This window comes from Pteropus vampyrus, unplaced genomic scaffold, assembly GCF_000151845.1.
Source record: "Pteropus vampyrus isolate Shadow unplaced genomic scaffold, Pvam_2.0 Scaffold208, whole genome shotgun sequence".
NCBI lineage: Eukaryota > Metazoa > Chordata > Mammalia > Chiroptera > Pteropodidae > Pteropus > Pteropus vampyrus.
In genome coordinates this window covers 1507734-1530533 of record NW_011888989.1, presented here as the reverse complement: position 1 = coordinate 1530533, position 22800 = coordinate 1507734, and the positions used below count along the sequence as shown (strand labels likewise).

General features: G+C 35.5%; 1 protein-coding gene, 1 long non-coding RNA gene and 1 pseudogene across 3 annotated transcripts; 1 reads left to right on the top strand and 2 right to left on the bottom strand.

Moving 5' to 3' along the window:
* Window positions 1-1905: 1905 nt before the first annotated feature.
* On the bottom strand, window positions 1906-3050 carry LOC111747004. Its single transcript, XR_002783354.1, has 2 exons — window positions 2949-3050; window positions 1906-2801 (listed from the first exon to the last, which is right to left on the bottom strand). It is a non-coding gene; the product is annotated as an uncharacterized LOC111747004 (long non-coding RNA).
* Window positions 2796-19685, top strand: CBLL1 (Cbl proto-oncogene like 1). 2 transcript variants are annotated; one of them, XM_011372489.2, is made up of 6 exons: window positions 2796-3309; window positions 8080-8247; window positions 11491-11588; window positions 12185-12268; window positions 13570-13643; window positions 16204-19685. In XM_011372489.2, the coding sequence occupies exons 1-6, from the start codon at window positions 3297-3299 to the stop codon at window positions 17237-17239; spliced, it is 1473 nt and encodes a 490-aa protein (XP_011370791.1). In that variant the 5' UTR covers window positions 2796-3296; the 3' UTR covers window positions 17240-19685. The 2 variants fall into 2 exon arrangements, with proteins under 2 accessions (XP_011370791.1, XP_011370790.1); XM_011372488.2 differs by having other exon boundaries at window positions 11488-11588.
* On the bottom strand, window positions 11943-12061 carry LOC111747048 (annotated as a pseudogene).
* Window positions 19686-22800: the final 3115 nt, after the last annotated feature.

The following is a 22800-nucleotide window of genomic DNA, read 5'->3' as shown; positions in this document are numbered from 1 at the left end:
GTATCCAACTTGTTAATGTCTATGGAGACTATCCTGGCCAGTTCTTATTAAATTCTTCTTAAGTTCATTCATACTTGCGGGCATTTTGGCCATTATAGGGGTCTCTGGCATCTTAGTCAATTATTCTAATTATATTACATGTAATGGTAATAATTTACCTTTTCCCCTCAAATTTAAGATTTTCTCATTGTTTTCAAATATGTCTTGCTGAATTATGTTGTTTATATGAATATATCATGCTAAGTTTTGTTTAATTGCTTTTTCTTAACTATTACTCTGAAATCTTTCTTTTCAAGGTTCTCTACAATCCTATCTTATTTTTCAGTGCTTCCAAACATGGATCAATCTTTAACTCAAACTGATCATTGTCCTCTGAAGAAGCTGTAACAATTCTCACATCTGAGCTGTTGCTCTTTCCTGTTTGGTATGCCTCTTTCATTGCTTTCCTCGTATCTAAATCATATCTGTCCATCAAGGCTCGACTTTAATCCTTTCACAAAGCCTACCTAAATATCCTCAGCCCTACTGCTCATTTTTTCTCTGAATGTAGGTAGACTGCATTCCCTCAAAACACACAGAATTTAATGACGTGTTTTTAATCACTTCTGTAAATGCTAGTCTGTGTGGTCCTTAAGGCCTTAGGGATCATTATTCATACAATTCTTATTTTCTGCAGTCTTATGCACTATAGTGTGATACAACTGAAAGAGCATTAGAGAGATGAAGGTTATCGTCCTGACCTTGTATTGAGGAATCTCTAACAAGCTCTTGGAGAAACAAGCTCTGTGCTACCCATCCTATTTTTCTCATAGCATAAACAGTGCTATGTAAATGAAAGGCTACCAAAACATCTTGAAGAACATTGGCTTATAATTCATAGGCTAGCAGACAGTCTGTCACTAAAATGAAAATATGCACCCAGCGCTTCAGATCATCTATTACAATGACATTTCATTTTTATAAACCTTAGGACGGTACCATGCTATAAAATAAATGTGAATATTGACTTTCAGTAAAGAAACTGTGACATTACAGCACACAGGGCTCTCCAACAATAGATACCAGAATGCAGTAATAAAATATAACTCTATGTATAGTTTCATTTATCAATTTAGGTAAAGAGATTAATTTGTCACACTGCTACTGCACTGCTAAAGTGAAGCAACTACAGTCAAGGGATAAATGAATATAGAGCACAGATGCTAAAGCAATGCATGGAAACAACAGATGTTATATCAAATAATTCAACAAATGTTTTACATTTTAACGACAGGAAGCCTAAAATAAGTGGTTTTGCTCAGTAATTTTCATAACTTGATGTACCATAAAATGCTGACGAAACTTCTGACTTACAGATTAAATTATGTAAAATACAGTTTGAAGGTTCTTTCTTATTTTAATTCTTTAAATATCAGCATTGGCAGACACCAATATTATTATTATTTGGAACAGAGATTTGTATCAATTTGAAATATGGCCAGTAGGCTAAATATGAGGATAGAAAAAAATTGAAAGAGTACTTTCTAGGTGAAAACTACCTTCTTTTATACCCCAAACTGGTGAAAAATGCCCGATCATATCAGCACTGCATTTAGAGAAATAGGGAGGTATGGGAGAAAGGTTAAACTTCCCTCAACCTCTGAAACAAAAAATAAGCCAAATAACTGACAACATCTTGAAAACCACTTAATAATACAGAAATTTACATTTTTACAAAAGCAAGGGTAACTTTGATTCACAATTGTCCTTAGCTGTGAATGTACTTGAAAACTTGTTTATAAAGCTGCAGATATAGTGGGAGTGTTTTTAAAAGATCCCAGTAAAACACTCACCAAATAACATAGAACACTTATAGTATTGATCATCATATTATTATTCAAAGATGTTACATTATGACTATAGAGATATAGCACATTTCTACACATACTTTATTTGGAATTCAGTAACACAAAAACATTTCTGTGAGAGGTCAATATAATCTCTTATTGATCTAAGAATTCTGGCACTGAAAGCGTGAATAACCCAAGGTAATGATGTCGTCACCAAGGGACGACAAGAATAGAACCCAAATCCCTTGACTCCCCAGCTTGTGTTTTCCACTAATTGTGTTCCTTTCTACTCATCCGAGGACACCAAGTGTAAAGGGTTGGAGAGGGAGTGGACACAAATGTACCAAATCCGCGAGGTGGAGACTGCATTGAAGGTCCTCAGGAATCACTCTTTGGCACTTTCCTTTGTTTTGGCAGAGAAGGATGAAAGCAGCAGCAACCACAAACCCCTGGGACCAAGAACTGGAACTAGGTACTGCCTGTTGTGGTTACTCTTTCTTCTTCATTTTTGACCTTTCCTTTTTAACCTCTCCCTTCTGGGCAGCCCTGACACCCTCTACATCTCACTTCGCGTCTATCCTCCACTCTGCACTTTATTGCTGGGTTATCCCCTAATAACGGGCGGCTGCTTTCCACTCGCCTTCCACCTGACCCTGCGCCCAGTCCTTATGAGACGTGTTCTGGGGGTTTCTAAAGGCACAAGCGTTTTTGCTAGAAAATGAGTGCTAGTCAAGCACTGTTAAGTGTTGCAACGCTTAGAAACTTAAGAGGTGGGAACACGGGCATATATATACCAAGTCTGTTGGGCGACAAAGCGACATTTAGACAATAAGCATGGAGCCCTTCTCTCTTGTAGGGAGCTTCACACAGCTCAGTCATCCCCTGGGCAACGTCCCCACTGCAGGACGCCTTCCGGAGCGCGCGTGTTTACAGTTTTCCTGGACCGGGGGGAGGAGACAGTCGCTCGCAGACCTGGGGGATTCCAAACCGTTACTCCGCCCGCCGGGGTGGGACCCGCCCAACGACCGAGCCTGCGCAGTGGGCCTGGCTGGCTTCAGAGCTCCGGTGCACTACAAGTCCCACAAGGCAACGCCCTAGGAGGGCGGGCGTCCGCCTTACCTGCTGGGAGCTTATTCCTTCGGCTACTACCGCTCTCCCCCTCCCCGGTTCCCGTCGGTCTTCTTTCCAGTTAAAGGCTACTTTCTCTTGAAGCACGTGAGGGGAAGCCGTAGCAACCTCAACACCGAAGCTCTTCGCGTACTCGCTGTTTCTCCCTCGGCCGGAACTATGCCTGACTCCGTCACGGGAGTTGGGTAGTGTACGCGAAAAAAGGAAGCCCTTGGAGGCCAAAGTCGGGGCAATCTGGTCGCATTTCCGCCTCCCGGGCTCTAGAAGGTAGCGCGCACGCGCTCCCTGCGACTCCGGCGCAGTTGACTTCCGCTCCCACTGTGCTCTGCGAGCCGAATCATGGATCACACTGGTAAGGAGGCGGAGGCAGTGGGGGTCCGGGTTCCATGGCCCCTTGGCCGGCCCGGGTAATTTCGCCTAGCAGGCATAGAGAGGTTACGCTTGCCCTACAGCATTGGGGTGTGACGGTTAGAAGGAAATCTCACAGATCCCTCTTTGTGCCCGGCAAGGGCCTACTGCTTCCCGGCCTACTCTCCGGTGTGGTACCTACAGCCTCGGTGCCGGCAGCAGCCGCTTCTTTGGTTCTGCTGAGTTCAGAGCTGGGACAGCGGGCGGCGCGGACCTTGTTTGGGAGGAGAGAGCGCCGGCTCTTTTAAAACTCATCCCGGGCGCTCTACCCTACATTACGGGAACTGGCGGGTAGATTACAGTCTCAGAGTCGGGGCAGCCTTATTACGCTGGCAGTCGGTGCGCGAGAGTGGGTTGGAGACTTCCTGCTGTCTCAGTCAGCTTTGGGCGGGTGCTGCGGTGGTCACCGCCTGTCGTTATTGTCTCTCCGGTCCTTCATGGACTGGAGATGGGAGGAGAGAATCGGATATGGTTTCGGAATGATACTCGGAGCAGCTTTTCTACCTAAACCCAGAGCATACCCCGCGCTTCGCCTGTGGTCCTTCCTTATCCTTTGGGAACATTTATAAAGGGGAACTTAAAATCAAGATTATTCACATTCCTTTTTATAAGTAGGAATGGCTCTATTCTTACGTGTTTTTTGGCTTTTTGTTTCCTTGTGGTTTTTGGATATTTACATGAGGGTACTTGGGGTTCGAAAGTGCTCCGTACAGTCGCACGAACCATATCACAAGTAGGAAAAAAGGTTTTCCCCTGTATTAAGTATTGGTTGAGATGTTCTCAATCATCAAATATCTACTTTTGATATACAAATATGTGTGCAGACACACACAGACCTGATATCTGTAGGCCTAGGGATGGCATGATGGAATGGTAAACAGGACGGACTGAGTTACTGTCGTGGAGGTTACATTCTGTTGGGGAAGACAATACATTTTTTAAAAGCCCAGATGTTGACAGATTATAAGTTCTTTGAAGACAATAAATAGATGCTGTGGTAAAGACAATAAGGACGCTTCAAAGACGGTGGTCAGGGAAAGTCTTTCTGGAAAAGTAACATTTATATAACTTGGAGATCTGATGGATGAGAATAATCGAGCTACGGAAAAACATGAGGAATACATTTCTCAAGTACAAAGACTGAAGTAGAAAACAATAGAGGAGATCAGTTGGCGGCAGCTTTGTTTATTAACAAGAGGGAAAGAGCTCTAAGATGAGACTGAAAAAGAAAGCAGGAGTCAGGTCGTGCAAGACTTTGAAGGCCAAGTTAATGATTTGAATTTTATGTGCAACGTGAAGTCGTTCAACAGAAGTAGAGGAAGAACATAATTTTTAAAAAATCTATAATAGGTTCCATTGAGAATGGTGCAAGAGAGGGAGGCAAGAATAATAGAAAACAAACAATCTAGGAGGTGATTGCATTAAACCAGAAGGGAGACTTGACTTAATGAAGGTATCTTGGTTTAGTGAAGTTGAGAGTAGGCAGATTCAATAAGTATTTTTATAGTAGAACTTAAACATGTACTGATGGATCGGTTTAGAGGTATGTTAGAGGAAAGAGATGTCTAGGTTTCTGGTTTGAGCAGCTAGGTAGTGACCATTACTGAATTGGGGAAAATGTGGGAGAAAAAACAGACTTTTTAAAAGGAGTAGAGGTGATTGGTGGGAGTTTGGGAACAAGATTTTGGACTGCTACCTATGGGATGTATTTTGAGACATGCAAGGGGAGATGTCAGGTGGAGATCAGAGGAAAGATCTGGGCTGAAAAACACATATTTGGTACTTAGTAATGCATAGCTGATATTTTAAGGCATAAGATGGACTAGATCACTTAAGGAAAGGGAATACAGGAGAGAAGAGGGCCTACCTGGAACCAGGCTCTTAAAGGAACTCTAGTGTTTGGAAATTTTATAGAATTGAAACTCTAGGATCTTAATGTTAGAGCAACAGACACCCAACATAGACACCCAACATCAGCAAAATATTTCTCATTTGAGTGTATTACTGGAAATGGGAGTCAAGCCACATCCGGTTTAGAGAATGTTGTGTTAGGAAACTGTAATATGGTGGGTGTGTACTTGAGTATTTACTATAGTAGTTCTCTTAAGTTAAAAAGTTGCCCAGGAAAGTAAAAGTCATCTTAACATGAAAATTTTCATTAATGAGCTGACCACTTAAAAAACTAATTCCTACTCATATTCCTGCTGCTTAACACTTTTTTTATTTAGTTAATTTTGTTATATCCTTAATGTTTCATATCAGGAAACAGTATCAAATGCTGTATATAGTGATTATAAATCTTACAAAAGATTCAAGTTTTCATGAAATTTGTAAAGGTGAACTATTTGAATCACAATATCATTGGCAAGTGAGGAAATGGCCAGTTTGACATATTATGACAGGATAGACATCTCAAAAGAATAATTTTAATATCAAAGGATTAAGACCCGGCCCTTGAGGAGATTGACAAAACCCTTGAATATTATGCAAAAATGACCTATTTTATCATGCCGAAAAAGTTAAATTTATAATCAGAGCTAGCCTGTGTTGTTCTATTAGAGTTTTGCCGGCGAAATTACTCTAAGAAGCTTCCAGTTAACACTTGATTCATTCTTTGGTCATTCTAAGAATTAGTACTTACCTGTAATTGTAACCTAAATTTTCTAAAATATTTCTTGGCTCTTTTAATGCAAGGTAAAATTCTAAAGAAATCTCTTAAAAAACTATAAAATATATGAATTTTACTCGTTTTTAAAGTGGAGTCACCTTAAATGGCCAGTTATAGCCTTGATTCTCATTTTGTAATATCCAAGGACTTTTGTTAGGGCTTTTGTGTTTTTAGTTCACATATTCAAAAGGAAATTGTGCTGTATGTTCTGATTCTTAATAAACCAAAAACCCCGAGACAGACCCAGAATGATGTCACTATTAATGCTCAATTTCATGAATTTGACAATCTGTGAAGCAGGCAGCAAGGCGGAGTAAATGGCAGCAGGCCCTTGAAAGTCATGGTAGGCTAAACAAGCAACAGAAGTAACTTTAAGTGCTTATGGTGATGTGAAAAGGACTTGTAGTAATGAAATGTTACTACAAAGTAATTACAAAGTAATAATCATTTTGATTATTTACAGAGGTATATCCCTTAAAAGTTCTTTTAATATCTAAAGTACAACACTGAATTGTTAACTGTCTCCAACAACTTGTTTTTGTTTGCTTGTTTTAGTTCATTGGAAAATCTGGAATACTTTGAGCAAAAAAATTGATTTTGTCATGTCTGTCTTTTGGCCATTACATTGCTTGTAGGTATTTATACTTAATTAAGCAACTAGCGTGAAAGCAACTGAAATACATTATTCAGCTTGTTAATACATTTAGCTAAGTGTTAAGTTGATCAAGTTGCATTTATCTTAACTTAGGATTTTAGTTGTCCATGTAATCTCTTTCCCATGAACTTTGTCTTGAGGATTAGTAAAAGTAATAGTAGAAAGTAGACTGAAAGATATTTAAATTAATTATTAAGAACTTATTTTCAGTTTTGTTTTATATATCATTCAGAAAGAGTGCAAATCACCATTGTGAATTTAATATGTATCTGTAATCCTCGTCGCCTTGTAGGTCACTAGTACTAGGTTACTACTTCCAAATTTGGCTTTACTGAATTTAATGTGGACAGCTTTGCTATCAGTCTTGATTGTACTACATCCTGCAGTAGCAGTTACACAGCCTGCTCAATAACTTGTCATGTTTAAAATACTACTATTTTAAAAAATTATTTTATTTGCATTTCCTACTTTATGGCATTTTCCTTTCTTTAGTGGGTCAAGGTGAATATTCTCCGTATAGTGATATCTTGCATAGACTTGAAAAAAGGTGGCTTTGAAGCTTCATCTGGAGTCAGATCTATGAAAAAAAATGCTCCTATTACTAATAGTTTATTTCATAGTAACAAACAGGAACTTAGAAAATGTCAGTTGTTTAGACCTAGTTGAAGTACAGAAACCATGCATCTTCCTAAACTATAATTTTCCATTACAGTGCTAATAATAGTCACATGTGTACAGCTAGAAATGCTATAGCGCAAATAACATTATTGCGTGTTTCTACTAAATGGTCTGATAATTTTTACTATTTCCCCATGTGTTTCTTAGAAAAACAATTTACACTTAAGGGAATAATCACTTTTCTTAAAACTAACTTAAATTTCAATATATTCTTTAATTTTACCATTGTCAGTGTTAGTTTTGTGTTTTCAGTTTTATTGATTATCTCAATGTAGATTCAGTATACCAAATTTATTGGGTACCTAGTTTGCATGCTTAATAAAGATAGCAGTGGTTTCCTTTCTTTTTCTTTTCCCTCTCACTCTTCTTTAAAAAAAACCTCTTAATGGTTACTTTAAGACAGTACTTATCTTGGGCTCATGAAGAGTTTTATGTTTCTATAAACCCCTCTGGAATTATATGAAAAATTTTATTGTCCACTTTTTTGGGTAGAGTTCTATAACTTTTTAAAAGGTTCCACGTCTCTGAAAGCATTGCTTTAAGGATTTATCCAAAATAGGGAAAATTAACACTTAAACTTATATAATATAGTATTTAAAATGAGGACCCAGATAATCAACCTTGATAATGTTGGGTATGTTACTTAAATACCTATGGCAGAATAATCTTCAAAAAGAAAAACTAAGAAAAATTACTTTTCTTTCCTCCTTTAGACAATGAGTTACAAGGCACTAATAGTTCTGGATCATTGGGTAGTCTTGATGTTAGAAGACGAATTCCTATAAAGCTCATCTCAAAACAAGGAAGCAAAGCCAAAGCTGCACCTCGCACTCCAAGGACCATAAACAGGATGCCTGCAAAGGCTCCACCTGGTGATGAAGGTAATATGTTTCAGCTAACAGGTCCAAAAGTCTTTTTGTTGTATCTGATTCCACCAAATAATCTGTGTGATTTTACTTACTTATAGCTACTTTTTAAAAATCTTTTATTCTCTCATCATTCTTTAGTCTTTTTGGTGCCCCATTTTGGCATGTTGTACTTTTTTGTCCCTTTTATAAATATTTTGGTTTAGTTTTTTTGTTGTCGAAAGCAACACTGCATATTGTTAAAAATCAACGATATTACAGAAAGCATAATGTTAAAAGTAACATTCTCCCTCCCCTCACAATTCTCCTCCCCCAATATAATCTCTGTTACAACCTTTTTATAGTTATTTTTTTCATATGTAACTGCCCTTGTTTAATGTAAGATGCATTTAAGATTTTGCCTTCTTGGTATATACAGATATATCTCATTTAAGGAAATAGGTTTAGGTATTTTATTTATAGATGTACTATAATTTATTTAATAGTTTTCTAATTTTTGCTCTTAAAAACAGTGTTGCAATAAATATCCTTATACATATACCTTAATATGTATACTTTGTGGAATTTAAACTTTGCATGATTTGGGCATTTTATAACTTGATGGATACTGTGCATTTTAGAATATGACAAAATTTTGTTAAATGACTCTTCAAAAATAGTACACCAGTTTGTTCCCATACACCAATATCGGTACGTACTATTAACCTTAAACATTTTTTGTTTTGATAATATTTCTTATAATTATGAGTGGGGTTGTATATCTTCATATTACTGGTCATATCTTTTGCCTAAGATTTACCTGTTCATATCTTTTTCCCATTTTTTTTTCTTTCCTGTTTGGTTGTCTTTCTCTTGCTTTTTATGAATTCTTTATAAATTAATAAAATTGACCCTTTGTTATATATTGTATATATTCTGCATTTGTCTTGAATTTTATATATAAAATTTTTGTTGTAGAGAAGTTTGAAGATTCCAGTAGCAGATAGATATCTAGTCTTTTCTGTTTTGACTTCTGGCTATTTTTAGACAGTCTTAGTAAAGGCCTTTCCCATATCCTGTGACTATAGAACAGTTTTCCATCTTACCCTTTAGTACAGGCTCAGCTATGGCCAAACCCAACCCTATTTTTGTAAATAAAGTTTTATTAGAACATAGCCATGCCCATTCATTTCAGTATTGTTTATGGCTGCTTTCACTCCATAATGGCATAGTTGAGTAATTGCAAGAGACCGTATGGCTTACACGGCCTAAAATATTTAACTTATCTGGCCTTTTACAGAAAAAGTTTGCTGACCTCTACTTTGGAACATTGTGGATGATAAGTATTTGGGGTTTTTTTGTTTTGTTTTTGTTTTAAGTGGAGTCTGGCTTAATTTTTTTCTCTAAAACAGCTAGCCGTTTGTCCCAACCATTGAATAATCTATCTTTTCCTTGCTGAATAAGAATCTCGCTATTATCATATGTTAAAATTCTGCAAGTATTTGTGTCTATTTCTAGACTTTCTCTTCTATTCCAGCAATTTATCCATATTTCCTTTTTAGAATCAGACTATTTTAATTACACCTTATATTATTGTTCCTCTTATTATAGGGTTTCTCTCCTTATTTAAACAAGTATATTTGAAGTCAAATGTTGTAAATCATGGTAGTAGCAACCTACGGCTGCTGCACTATCACTAAACTAGAGACTCCCACTTTGGCCTTATTGTTTTTTAAATAATTTTTTAAAGTACACAGTAATGTACAAATAAATTCTTGTAATAATCCAAACGATGCAAAACAACTAAAATCTCCCTTACATCCTTTTCCTCTCAGGTATCCCTTCTTTTCCCCTCATCCCTTTCTAAGCCCGCACCCCTTTCTAGGAGGAACTACAGTTACCACTCTATTAATAGAGCAGGCTGAAGCTCAAGATAATTTTTGGGTACATTAGATTCACCTGTTTGGGATAAAAAAAATTGATGATTTTTCCCCCCTCGGCATTGTTCAAAGTACGGAGTTTTGTGTGCTGGTATGTTATCTATACAGATGAATGGTTTTATGATGGATGGGAGTGCAGGTTGAAAATTGATTTTCTTATTTTGAGTTTTAGATGACACCAGCTTGTATAAGGTGTAAATGGGACATATAAGAGCCTAGGGCCACTCAGATGTAACTTATAAGAACACTCTGAACTCTGCATTTGTATTGGAGGTAATTAGATAGCAGTACACTAGAGTGTCTATCAGCTTTAAAAAAATCCTTGCATCACTGTGTTTGTGTCTGTCTGTGTGTGTCTGTCCATCTGTCCTCCCCATCTCTGTCCATCCCTTCTGTTGCTGCATATTCGTACACAGGTCCTATAATTTAGCCATGTAGGTAAAGTTAAAACTTCTGTGCCTTGCTACTCTACTAGTTCTGGGGCCAAAAGAGTCATGAGAAGTCTGACACTTTGAAGGGCTAGATTTGTCTTCTCGGCTTTACTTTAGTTAATTGGATTTTACCTAGAATCCCCATCAGACCATCATTGGTTTTCTGTTCTTTCGTATGGAGTAAGAGGATTACCATCAACCTTTCACTTAGGGCAGAGAAATTGAGCCCATTTAATCTTCATATTGTTTTAAGTTTACTGATATTGATAATAATGCAGCATAATGGTGGATTCTTGTAAGTAAATATGATATGGCTTCTGTTTGGATGATTAACCAGAGGAGTTTTAATTGAAAGGGTGAAGTATCAATATGTCGATGTTTCTAAAATCAGGTTCAATTTAAGGCTGAAAAAGAGGATACCTAACTTACTAAGACACAAGAAGAAAATCTGCAGAATTCTTTGTTTCATTATATTCTTTTGGCCTCTTGCATGTTACCACTTTTATAGATAGAGTAGAATAAATGGTGATCAGCATCTTAAAAGTTTGTGTAACAAGCATGATGATGGTAATTAGTAAAGTTTTATACTAGAAATAGTTGGATGAGTAAAAGAGCACTTAAATGGGAGTGAAGAGATCTGAGGTCTTTTCCTAGCTCTGCCACTTACATCTCTGTGTTGTTATTATGGGTCTTCTTACTGCAATATTCTCAATTGTGAAGTAAGAGAGTTGGATTACATGATCACCAAGATCATATCTAGCTGATGTTTAAACTAGTCTTGATTATCTTGTCCTTAGAAGAGCTTCGGAAAGCATCAGTGACCAGGACTATTTTACCATGCACATGTACTTCCAAAATGAAATTTGAGATATGAAAAGTTAATAGATAATCCTTTCTTTTCTCAGAAGGATTTGATTATAATGAAGAAGAACGATATGACTGTAAAGGGGGAGAACTGTTTGGAAATCAGCGAAGATTTCCTGGACACCTTTTTTGGGATTTTCAGGTATAACTAAAATATAAGCATTTATTAGTATTTCAAATATTTTATTAGAACAATGCAAAATACATAATGGTATGAACTTTTATTATAGCTATGTCTTTGAACACACACAACTCATTTATTAATGCTCTGTTTCTACTATTTCTAAAAATAATTTGAAGCAATTTTCAGTAAAGTCAAATAAAATGAATAACCATTAACACTATTTAAGAAAAAAGAAACAAAGGTAGCATAGCCAGTGTGTGAGATATGGGAGGATACCAAGAAATCTTTTTTTTTTTAGGCGAGGCAACCCTTGGTTGACCTCACAGATTGGAAGGACCTTGTCAGCTTACAATCCCTTATTTTTTTTTTTCATACCTACAGCACCTGGTCTTCCTAGGTGGTCTTCCATCCAAGTACTAACCAGGCCTGACCCTGCTTAGCTTCTGAGATCAGACGAGATTGGGCTTGTTCGGGGTGGCATGGCCGTAGACCAAGAAATCTTTATTTCCAATTGTTTTAACATTTATAAAATGCTATTTAATTCATTGTATAAATTACAGATACGATTTTTAGAAATGCTTAAAAAGGGAACTTTGATTATATCACTTCAACAGATAAACATCCTAGGTGAGAAGGATGACACACCAGTTCATTTCTGTGATAAATGTGGATTGCCTATTAAGATCTATGGGCGAATGGTAAGTATAATTAAACTACGTTTTTATAAATGTAAAAAATGTTATAGTAGGATGCTGAAATTTGAGTAAGTTTATATTACTGTTTAATGACTAATTTTGTGACATTTTAAGACAGCGGTCCCCAACCTTTCTGGCACCAGAGACCAGTGCTCCTGTGAGAATCTAATGCCTAATGATCTGAAGTGGAGCTGAGGCAGTAATTCTAGCGCTAGGGAGTGGCTGCAAATACATATGAAACTTCGCTCGCTTGCCTGCCACTTACCTCCTGCTGTGTGGCCCTGTTCCTAACAGGCCATGGACCAGTACTGGTCCACAGCCTGGGAGTTGGGGATCCCTGTTTTAAGATAAATATGAAATAGCTAAGGGAATTTGGGGGATAATTTAATATAATTATCTTCACAAACTCTTGAATTGCTTATAAACTATTAAATAAAGGAACTAACTTCTGGAAACCAAATAATTTCTTTGGACTGTTTTGTTCCATGTTAGTTTGTATTTATTCAGTTTATTAAAATGGTTGTTTATTTTTCTTGTTTAATAGAATAAAATTAGTTATTCATTTCTGAAGGCTATAATTTTAAATGTAAAACTGAATTAATATTTTTTACTGCTGAGAATTGAATTCTAATCATTAAAAAAAAAGATTAAGCCCTAACTAATTTTATGGTAATTTTGACATTCTCCCTTGAAAAAAGATAGTTTTACATTTGTGTTTGAAAAAAAATTGAATTCAATAATGTATCTGTGAAGGTAGAGGACATTGATTGTGTGCTGTTGCTTTGCTTTATAAAAAAGCTAAATAACAGTTATGACCTGTGAGTTTTAAAATGGCCTAACATTTTACTATGTCTTGATTTACTTTTAGATTTTTATAAGTTCATTAACTTAAGGCTACCAGGAAAAATGCTACTTATGTTAAATGTAGACTATGTTATTTTATTGCTTTGTAATAGTTTCAGGAGGAATGGGATAAGATAAAACATGGTTACAGTATTCTTTTTCAGGGGCTTTTAACCTATAGGAACCATGGATGAAATTCATAGGGTTTATTCCTTCTGAAAGTATAAATAAATGTATACCTATACATTTATTGGGGAAGGGCCAAGTATTCATCACATTCTCAAAGGGCTTTGTGACTGAAAAGGCTAACTATTGCTTTTATAGAATTAGTACTTCATAAATGTTTATTTTAACAAATAATTCTCAAGCGCCTTTTATGTCTAGGTTTATTGTTCTTACTGTTATTTGGGGGGAGGGAATTTTTATTCTAGTATGCTTAACTGTACTATGTTTCTTCACAGATTCCATGCAAGCATGTTTTTTGCTATGACTGTGCTATTTTACATGAAAAAAAGGGAGATAAGATGTGTCCAGGGTAAGATCATCATTAAATTTTTAAATAATAAAGTTTGTAATGTAGGTTTACAATCTTGGTTAAAGGTTAGAAGTGATGTAGCCCAGCTGCAGGATATCAAATGTGTAAGCAAGGCTAATTTTTCTCTGTGAACCCAGAGTTGGCCTTAGCCTTTATATATAACAGCAACGGCTAGGTTGCTGTTATTAGTCAATTCATATTGGCCATTGTAAAATTTTGTTATATTAGAAAGTTAAAATTATTTTTTATTTTGATGGGACAGGTAGTATTGCATAGTGATTGAGAGCAAAGACTTTGGAATTAGAATTCCTAGCTTCAAATTCCTGTTCTGCCATTTATTAGCTGTGTTACATAGACTGTTTCTTCATCTGTAAAATGGAACTAATAATAGTACCTACCTCCCTAGGTTATTATTAGAATTAAGTGAGCATATATATATATTATACAATGTACGTATATATGTTACCTAGCATATAGTAAATACTATATTTAAGTATAAGCTCTTATTTATTACCTTCAAATCTGATTAATATGTTTTGAGTTTATCTTAGAACACTATTGTGGCATAAATTCAGACAAGTGAAGAAGCTCTAGAGGTATTGGTTGATATTGATCTATATTGGTGTGATCTTGAAGGGTCCAGATTAAACTAAGAAGTTTTATATCAATGTAGAACCCCTGATAGAAGGCTTGGGAAAAGCTTTAAGAGAAAATTCCCTTGTTATAAATTTTTTTTAACCTGTGTTAGAAGCTACCTCAACCCAAGAGTTGTAGTCTTGATTGATAGCAAAGCTCTGGGCAGTTAGGGATGATTTTTTTTTTTTTGGTGTAGGAAGATTAGCACCATTGAGAGAGAAAGGATGATTTATTGACATACCAATACAATCTAATTCTCTTGGCATATTTTTATTAGCCCTTTAAAGTCACATATTGTAAAATCTGTTGTGTGATTTTAAAGAAAATTTCTTCCCTAGATTTGTAATTCAGAAGAATTATGAAATTAAAAGTGCATATTTGCTTGTTTGCCTAATTTTCTCTAATGCCTAATTTCTCAACACTGTACATTCACTGTAAATTTGATTGCTTCATTGAGATAAAGGATTTTAGATGTTATAAAACACTGGTAGAGTACAGTAAAAGGTTTTCTCTTTTATATAAGTGTTCTAATGTTAATATTTAAAAGGGAATTTAATTTTCAAGGTATTAAATGTAACACCAGTAAGCACCTCAGTGGTCGGCTATTTAGAATATAAGCCTATCTGGATTAATAGACCCAGATCAGAAAGTGAAAAAATGGTAATCCAAGTTTATGTAAATGTTACATACTACTGCTTTTAAGCATCACCCAAAAGAAAATCCCTCACATCTTGTTACTGTGGAGATATTTCTGAATTTACAGGGACTAAATATCAAAAAATGAGAAGTATGCTAAATGGCTGGCTGCTAAGGGGAAGCCTACTAGTAGTATCAAGGAAGAGTGCCAGCTTTACAGCAAGGGTGGAAATACATAACTCAAAAATCCAGAATATGGATCCATTTAATATAGTGACAAATGAGCTGACGTTTATTTAATGATAATAGCTTATATTTATACATATATAGTATTTAGTGTTAAATACTGTCATTTTCATTGTTCTGTTGGTTTTACGGATACTTTTTTAAGTAGAGTGGAGTAGATATAAAAACATTTTAAGTTAGGTAGAGTAGATGTTTTAACCCATTTTACAGATGAAGAAACAGATTAAATTACCTCGTCAAGATTACAGAGCCCCTACTGGATCCTAGTTCTGATTCCTAGTTCAGTCCATTCTCCACTATTTCAAGAAGACTCTAAAGGCAAGTGCAGATAATGAATAAAGAATAGTTATAATTTTGACCTTGAGTCATTAAGAAATTAAGTTAAATTTAGTGCTTAAAATATAGAAAGGTAGGAGTGTATTTATTAATACTTCTTAGTAGTAAATTTGACAATTCAGAAAGATCCCTTCTTTAAGGGATTCTTGAGAGCCAGGATTTAAATTTTAAATTGTTTATGTTGTTTAATGTTAAGAACTCTGATGATTAGGGTGACCTTATTTGTTTTTTTAGTCCTTGCAGCATCTTCCAGTTAGTGTCTTCCACTTAATATTTGCTCAGCAAATGATTATGGCTCAAATAAATACCATCCAAGTTTGAAGTCCATGGTTGTGACAGATGGTTTGGTTTGCCTTTCCTGGGCTTTTTTGCAAATGTATACGAAACATAGAATTGTTTGAGAAAATTGGATGAATCCTAGTTCTTGGGAAGAATGAGATCTTTTTTTAAAGCATACTCTGATACACTTTAAATTTTTTCTCGTATTATTAAGAGTTCTGAGATTGATAGAAATGCTGACACTTAATAGCAGGCAGACTCTGACAAAGTAGGGAAGATTAAAGGTTCACTTACAAGCAACTATAACTTTTAATTGTGGACTTTTGCAGTATTTTCCATAACAAATTTTAAAAATAGTCTGTCTTTGAAATTACATCATTTTTAATCTGTCTTTAGTAAATCAAATTTTTTTCCCCTTCTAATTTAGCTGTAGTGATCCTGTGCAGCGAATTGAGCAGTGTACACGAGGTTCTCTCTTCATGTGTAGCATTGTTCAAGGGTGCAAGAGAACATATTTGTCTCAGAGAGACTTACAGGCTCATATCAACCACCGCCATATGAGAGCTGGAAAACCTGTTACTCGTGCTTCACTTGAAAATGTTCATCCTCCAATTGCCCCACCACCAACTGAAATCCCTGATCGTTTTATAATGCCGCCAGACAAGCACCATATGAGCCATATTCCACCAAAGCAGCACATCATGATGCCACCGCCTCCTTTGCAGCATGTGCCGCATGAGCACTATAATCAGCCACATGAGGATATTCGTGCTCCTCCGGCAGAATTGTCCATGGCTCCACCTCCACCTCGTTCGGTCAGTCAGGAAACCTTTCGTATTTCGACAAGAAAACACAGCAATTTAATAACTGTCCCTATTCAGGATGACTCAAATTCAGGTGCTAGAGAACCACCACCTCCTGCCCCAGCACCTGCTCACCATCATCCTGAATATCAGGGTCAACCAGTGGTATCGCACCCTCATCATATTATGCCTCCACAGCAACATTATGCACCACCCCCACCTCCTCCACCACCAATAAGCCATCCAATACCACATCCTCCCCAGGCTGCAGGTACTCCTCACTTGGTTTATAGCCAAGCTCCACCTCCACCAATGACCTCTGCTCCACCACCAATAACCCCTCCCCCTGGACATATTATTGCCCAGATGCCACCTTATATGAATCATCCTCCTCCAGGACCTCCCCCACCTCAACATGGTGGCCCACCTGTAACTGCACCCCCTCCTCACCATTATAATCCTAACTCTTTACCCCAGTTCACTGAAGATCAAGGAACTCTGAGCCCTCCATTTACACAACCAGGGGGAATGAGTCCTGGTATATGGCCTGCACCAAGAGGGCCACCACCTCCTCCACGAATGCAGGGTCCGCCTTCTCAAACCCCACTTCCTGGACCACATCATCCAGATCAGACAAGATATAGACCGTATTACCAATGATAATAGTATTTTGAACTGAAGATATGATGAGGAAAAAAAAACTTATATATGGTCAATCTTTTAATTAAACTTTGACTGTTTTGGGAAGGAAAAACACCTCTTATTGAGGTGACTATAAAACACTTAGGGTCTTGTCTCTTAAAATGGTTTTAAATCTTCACTTTAGGATTGATTTCAACTACTATGCTGTAGTGCAGATAAGTGGCTCAGTAGAGCACAGCTATATTTTAACAGTTTTGTTCCCCCAGTGTGGTAAATTGACCCAGAAGTGACCATTTGTAAAAAATTTGAAAAAAATTTTTCATTGTTTCACTTTTCAAAAGTATTGCTTTTGTTAAACCCAGTTTAGTTTTTCTTGTGATACATTTTGTTAACCTGTGTAAAAGGATTAAATTTCAATATGGTTGTAAAAATGCTATTTTTATGTGAATTTAAGTGCAGCCACATACTGTTTTTTAAAACCATATGTTTTACCACTAATTTCCCAAAGTTACAATAAAAACCTAAAAGTAAAGATCTACTAGAATTTACTGTAAAGCAGACTGTTAAATGGTAGAGAATTATTTCAGATAGGCACTGAAATTTCGAGGTATATTAAGTATATAATGCACTTCACTTGGATGCCTTTTCATTCTTAGGCGGTCTCAGGAGCACCAAAATACACTGAAAATCCAATACTAAGATACATTATGTTTGTAATATTAAAAGATACTACTAATTATTTGAAAGATGTGGCCAAAGTAATAGGCTCTATAGGCTCCAAGCTGTTGGGGGATGCTGTTATTCATTAATACTTTTTACTGAATGGAATCACATGATTCACCACACTAAGTAACATTTTATAGAACTGTTTAAATGGTGTTCTTTAGATGAAGTGTGTTCTACTCTGCTCATTGTCTTAAACTAAATATTTAGGGCTAAATAGGCTTTATGTAATTCCTCAATTGATGGTAGAGTTGGATCCTGTGCTTAAGTGGGGTCTTGTTTATTGGGTTTTAAATTACAATTTGAATGCCATGGAGGAATTTTGAATACTGTATTATTGAAAGACACTCTCGTAGTCAAAAACTTGCATTGCTCAGGTTTCATTATTGTGCGGTAAGGGTTCTTTCTCTAACTTGAAATTTAAAAACTATTAATGATTTCCTTTGTCTTTTATTGGTTAATTAGTCTAAAACTTAGGACATTTTAGCATGGAGTCAACAGTGAAGATAACATGATTTTGTATTGGAGATGAGAAAAGTAATGACTAAATTACAAATTTCAGTGCTTTTTAAGGTGCCTTTAGAGTCAGCTTTTGCATTAGAGGGACTTGTTACAGTCCAGCTAAGATGACCACTTACAGTTTTTACAGAACTCATATGTACAATTCAACATTCTTAGGATATTATTATATATTCTTTGAATAGACCCCTGTGAAGTATTCCCTGCCCCCTAAAATGGTGCATAATATAAACATGAAATGTGTAGTATGCAAGTATCATTTATTAAATAGTTTGTAGTGTATAAATTTAGAACATACTTCTTTTTGACAAAGGGTGAACTGATTGCTAATTTACCATTTAATTCTATCAGGTACAGGCAAAACGATTTCTCATCTTGTATAATCAGATGAAAAGTCATCTATGAACTTAGAGTTGAAGTTAGAAATAATAGAAATGGCCATTTCAACCTTTACCAGTCGAAAATAACTTTTTTAAAAGTGATTTTTCACACTTAACAATTTGAGAACAAGTGTTAATGTAATATTTCTAGTGAGAATTTTTTTGTTATTAGAAGCATGGGAGTGAAATAATGTGAAAGTTGGTGGCGAGTGCTTCTATCATATTACTGTAGGTACTTGGACTGGTGCAAACTTGATTCCCTTTCATACCCCTATTTAGGAGCTGTTAAAATATTACTGTTGAAAATCCAATACCATTCTTTGTTTCATGTAATACGAAAATAGCCAAATTTACTGTAGAGCTTCTTAACTATGAAGAGCTCTTCTGTTTTTATTGAAATTTGTTAGAGTTCAGTGTGGTACAAAACCACTTAGCCTATGTATTGGACAAAGAAAAATTAGTATCATGATAAAATTCCACATGTGAAGAGGATTCTCGTAAGCTTTTAAAAAATGATTTCAGTGAAGTTTAAGAAATATGTATTATGCAGGGAGGCAAATCAGATTGAATGTGATGTAGCAGGCAAAATTTTTAAATGGTGTTCATCCAGTTATCATTTGAATGAGGGTGGGTGGGTAGAAGGATAAAAAAAAAAATCACTGTTAGTGTTTCTTTTCTTAAGGAAAAAAGATGTGAATCCCAGCCTTATTTCAGGGAAGCCTTTGAAGCTATGATGGACATAAGTCTAAATTAAATGTATGTATGTTTCATTATATTGCTCTTAAGACTACTGAGGTGGCAGTTTAATTCTTAAAAACAATAAAATGGAAGCATAAATACTATTTTGCCTAAATGAGTTTTTACCTAATGATGACACATTTGGGAGAATGCAGTTTTCTTGTTTATGTTGATACAACCTTTACAGTAAAATTAGATTCAGTGTTTTGGAGATTAAAACCAAGTTGAATGTTAAATTTCTTCAGTGGCATGCTTGTTCAGAGTATCATATAGTATTTGGGGAAATAGTTGCAAAGACCATAAGAAATAACTTTTTATCCATTTTGCCCTGTAAAAACCACTGGCTTAAAATTATTGTGTAAATACTAACTAGATACCACTGAAATATAAATTGAAAAGATATTCGAACATATTTTTAAACTCACAGTAAGTAAACTTACTGTGTGAAGTATACAGAGCTACTTTAGGCTTTGTTCTAACATATTGGAAGAGTATGTTTCATACACCTTTTTGAAAAAGCCCTGTAGTCCTATCTGTCAAAATTTTGTGAAAGTCCTATTATAAGTACATAGGAAAAACTCATGTACCCCCCCAAAAAAATATACTTTGAAAAATTTTTATTAGATTATCCATCAAATTGGTATATTGATGTTAATTGAAATTTGACATAATCATATTCAAACATTTTCTGAAGTAGATTTTTCACTGGTTTGTAATTGTAATCTCTTAAATTGTGGGCTTGAAACCAAGAAGAATTTACTTACTGCAGTTTATGCACAATCTAACAAAGCAATATGGAATATACTAGGCTGAAAGGAGAGAGGTAAACCAGTTAAGATACTTGGTATTGATACTAATAAAAACATTTGGATTTTCAAATATTTTTTGTTTTGATATGCCCCTTTAATTTCCCATCATTGAGGGGAAAAGTGTTAAGGCAGAATTCTTAAACATTTCAGTATTGACGTTTTATTTTCCCATCTCCTTATCTTTAAGAATTACAAATTTTTAGGCATAATGGAATCACAGGATTGAAATGAATGATAATAGGTTATGGGTTTAGCTCTCACAGGAGCATGTGATACAGGACCATGTCTTAAAAAATCTAGCACTTCAAAATGCTAATCTACTCTGACCTCAGAATATCTCATTTCTATTCTAAGCAGTTGTAAGCACCAAGTTTCATGTTGCATTTAAGCCCATTTCTTATTAATCTACCTTTAATATTGTTCGCCCTTTGCTTGCCTTCAGATTGAAAAATCCTGCTCTCTTAGTTTTCTTCCAAAGTATTACTTTCAAAACCTTTAATTTTTTGTTTTAAAATTTGTACTCATTTCAGTTACACAGTAATACTTCTTTTGGGAAAAAAAAATGTAATATTGCAAATAAAGCTAAAGATCCCCTTGATTGACCACTAATGACTATTTCCCTTCCAGAGATAAGTACTATTATAACTTTGGTGTGAATATCTATCTTATCATTTTAGGTACAGAGCTGACAACTCAATAGGCTCCATGTCCTGGTTAAGCATCCTAATCCATGATAAATGTAGTATTTCATGATCTTTACTCAATGAATTACACTGAGCACTTACTATGTGGCATATAAAGATCATTCATTCATTCATTCAGGCATTTTTGTACTAGACACCATTCTAAGCACTTTGGGTGCATAAATCTTTAGAGACAAGATCAACAACTTTCATTATATGTGTTGTAAAATCGTATGGAATAAAAAAATATTAATTGGGTGGTGGTAGGTTTGCAACTAAATAGAGTGGTTTGGGTAGAACTCATTGAAAAGACATTTGAGCACGATTTCAAGTAGGTGATCCTTGGCCATGTAGATAACATGGGGCAGGACTTTCCAAGCAGTGGACACAATGTAAGGGCCTTAAAGGGGGATTGCACCTGGCATATTTGAAGAACAGTAAGGAGATTGGGGTGGAATGAGTGAGATGAGTAGTAACAGGAGATCAGAGAGGTAATAACACAAAGAATGGGGAAATAGGTTTTCTGGGCCATCGTAAGACTTTGACCTTACTCTGACATGGGAAGACATTGTGGGGATCTGAGCACAGGAGTGAAATGATCTATCTCTTTTAAAAGGATTATTCTGGCCGTGAGCCAAAGGAAGATGATGGAGGCAAAGATAGACCAGTCAGGTTGCTTTAATAATTTACACAAGACTAGCATTATAAGATCAAGAAGTGGGTGACTTGTAGAAGGATATATATGTATATATATACACACATATAAAAAATACATATAAATAAGAAAGATATAGGCATAATAAATTTGTATATGTAAATTAAGCACTTTTACTATTTACTGGGCATGGATATATAATAATGAACAAAATAGATATGGTCCCTGCCCTTTAGCAGCTTACATTCTAACTTACCTAGGAATTATCCATGGTAGTCAACCGTAAATTTTTCTCAAAAAAATTTCTTATATTCTTTTTCAAAGTATAGTGGCCAGGAAAAAAATATTACATTTAAAAAATGTGTTACCAAAATATACATAAACAACTGTAATGAGAGAGAAGTATTAAATTTATTTGATTCTGGACATTAATAATGTATTTCCTGATAGCTTTTCTAGGTACATTTGCTTGTACAATGCTAAATTAGTGACTTTGGAACAAATGTGTACAATGTGTCTAGATTGTTCCTGAATTTAGTTCTCCCTTGTGTTACATCAGTTTTTAGACAGGTTTTAATTTTGGGGGGGAGGTAATATTTTCTATTGGTTAAAAGTCTGGGCTCTGGAGTCAGACTGGACTGAATTCTGGCTGTACTACTTGCAACTATATAACTTAGACTAATTACATATCCTCTTTGAGTCTTGATTTATTTTGCTTTTCTAAAAAGGGATAAACATAGTACCTACCTTATGGGGCTATATTGAGAATCAAATAAATCGATTCTAGATATACTTTAAAAGTAGAGCCAATAGAATTTTCTGACATTTTTCAGCCTGAGCATCCCGAAGGATGATATTGGCATTAACTGAGATAGAAAAGATACTGGAAGAGCAAGGTGAGAAGATCAATGGGCCAGTTTTGATGTGTAGATGTCCAGATGAAGATGGCAGAAAAATGCATTAAATATTACTCTTCTTTGTTCTTGTTTATACAGTGTAAAGTAAGCTTGCATTTTAAAACATTTCATTTAAATTTCTAAGTGGTAAGTTACTGTGTTTAGACAAGATATCA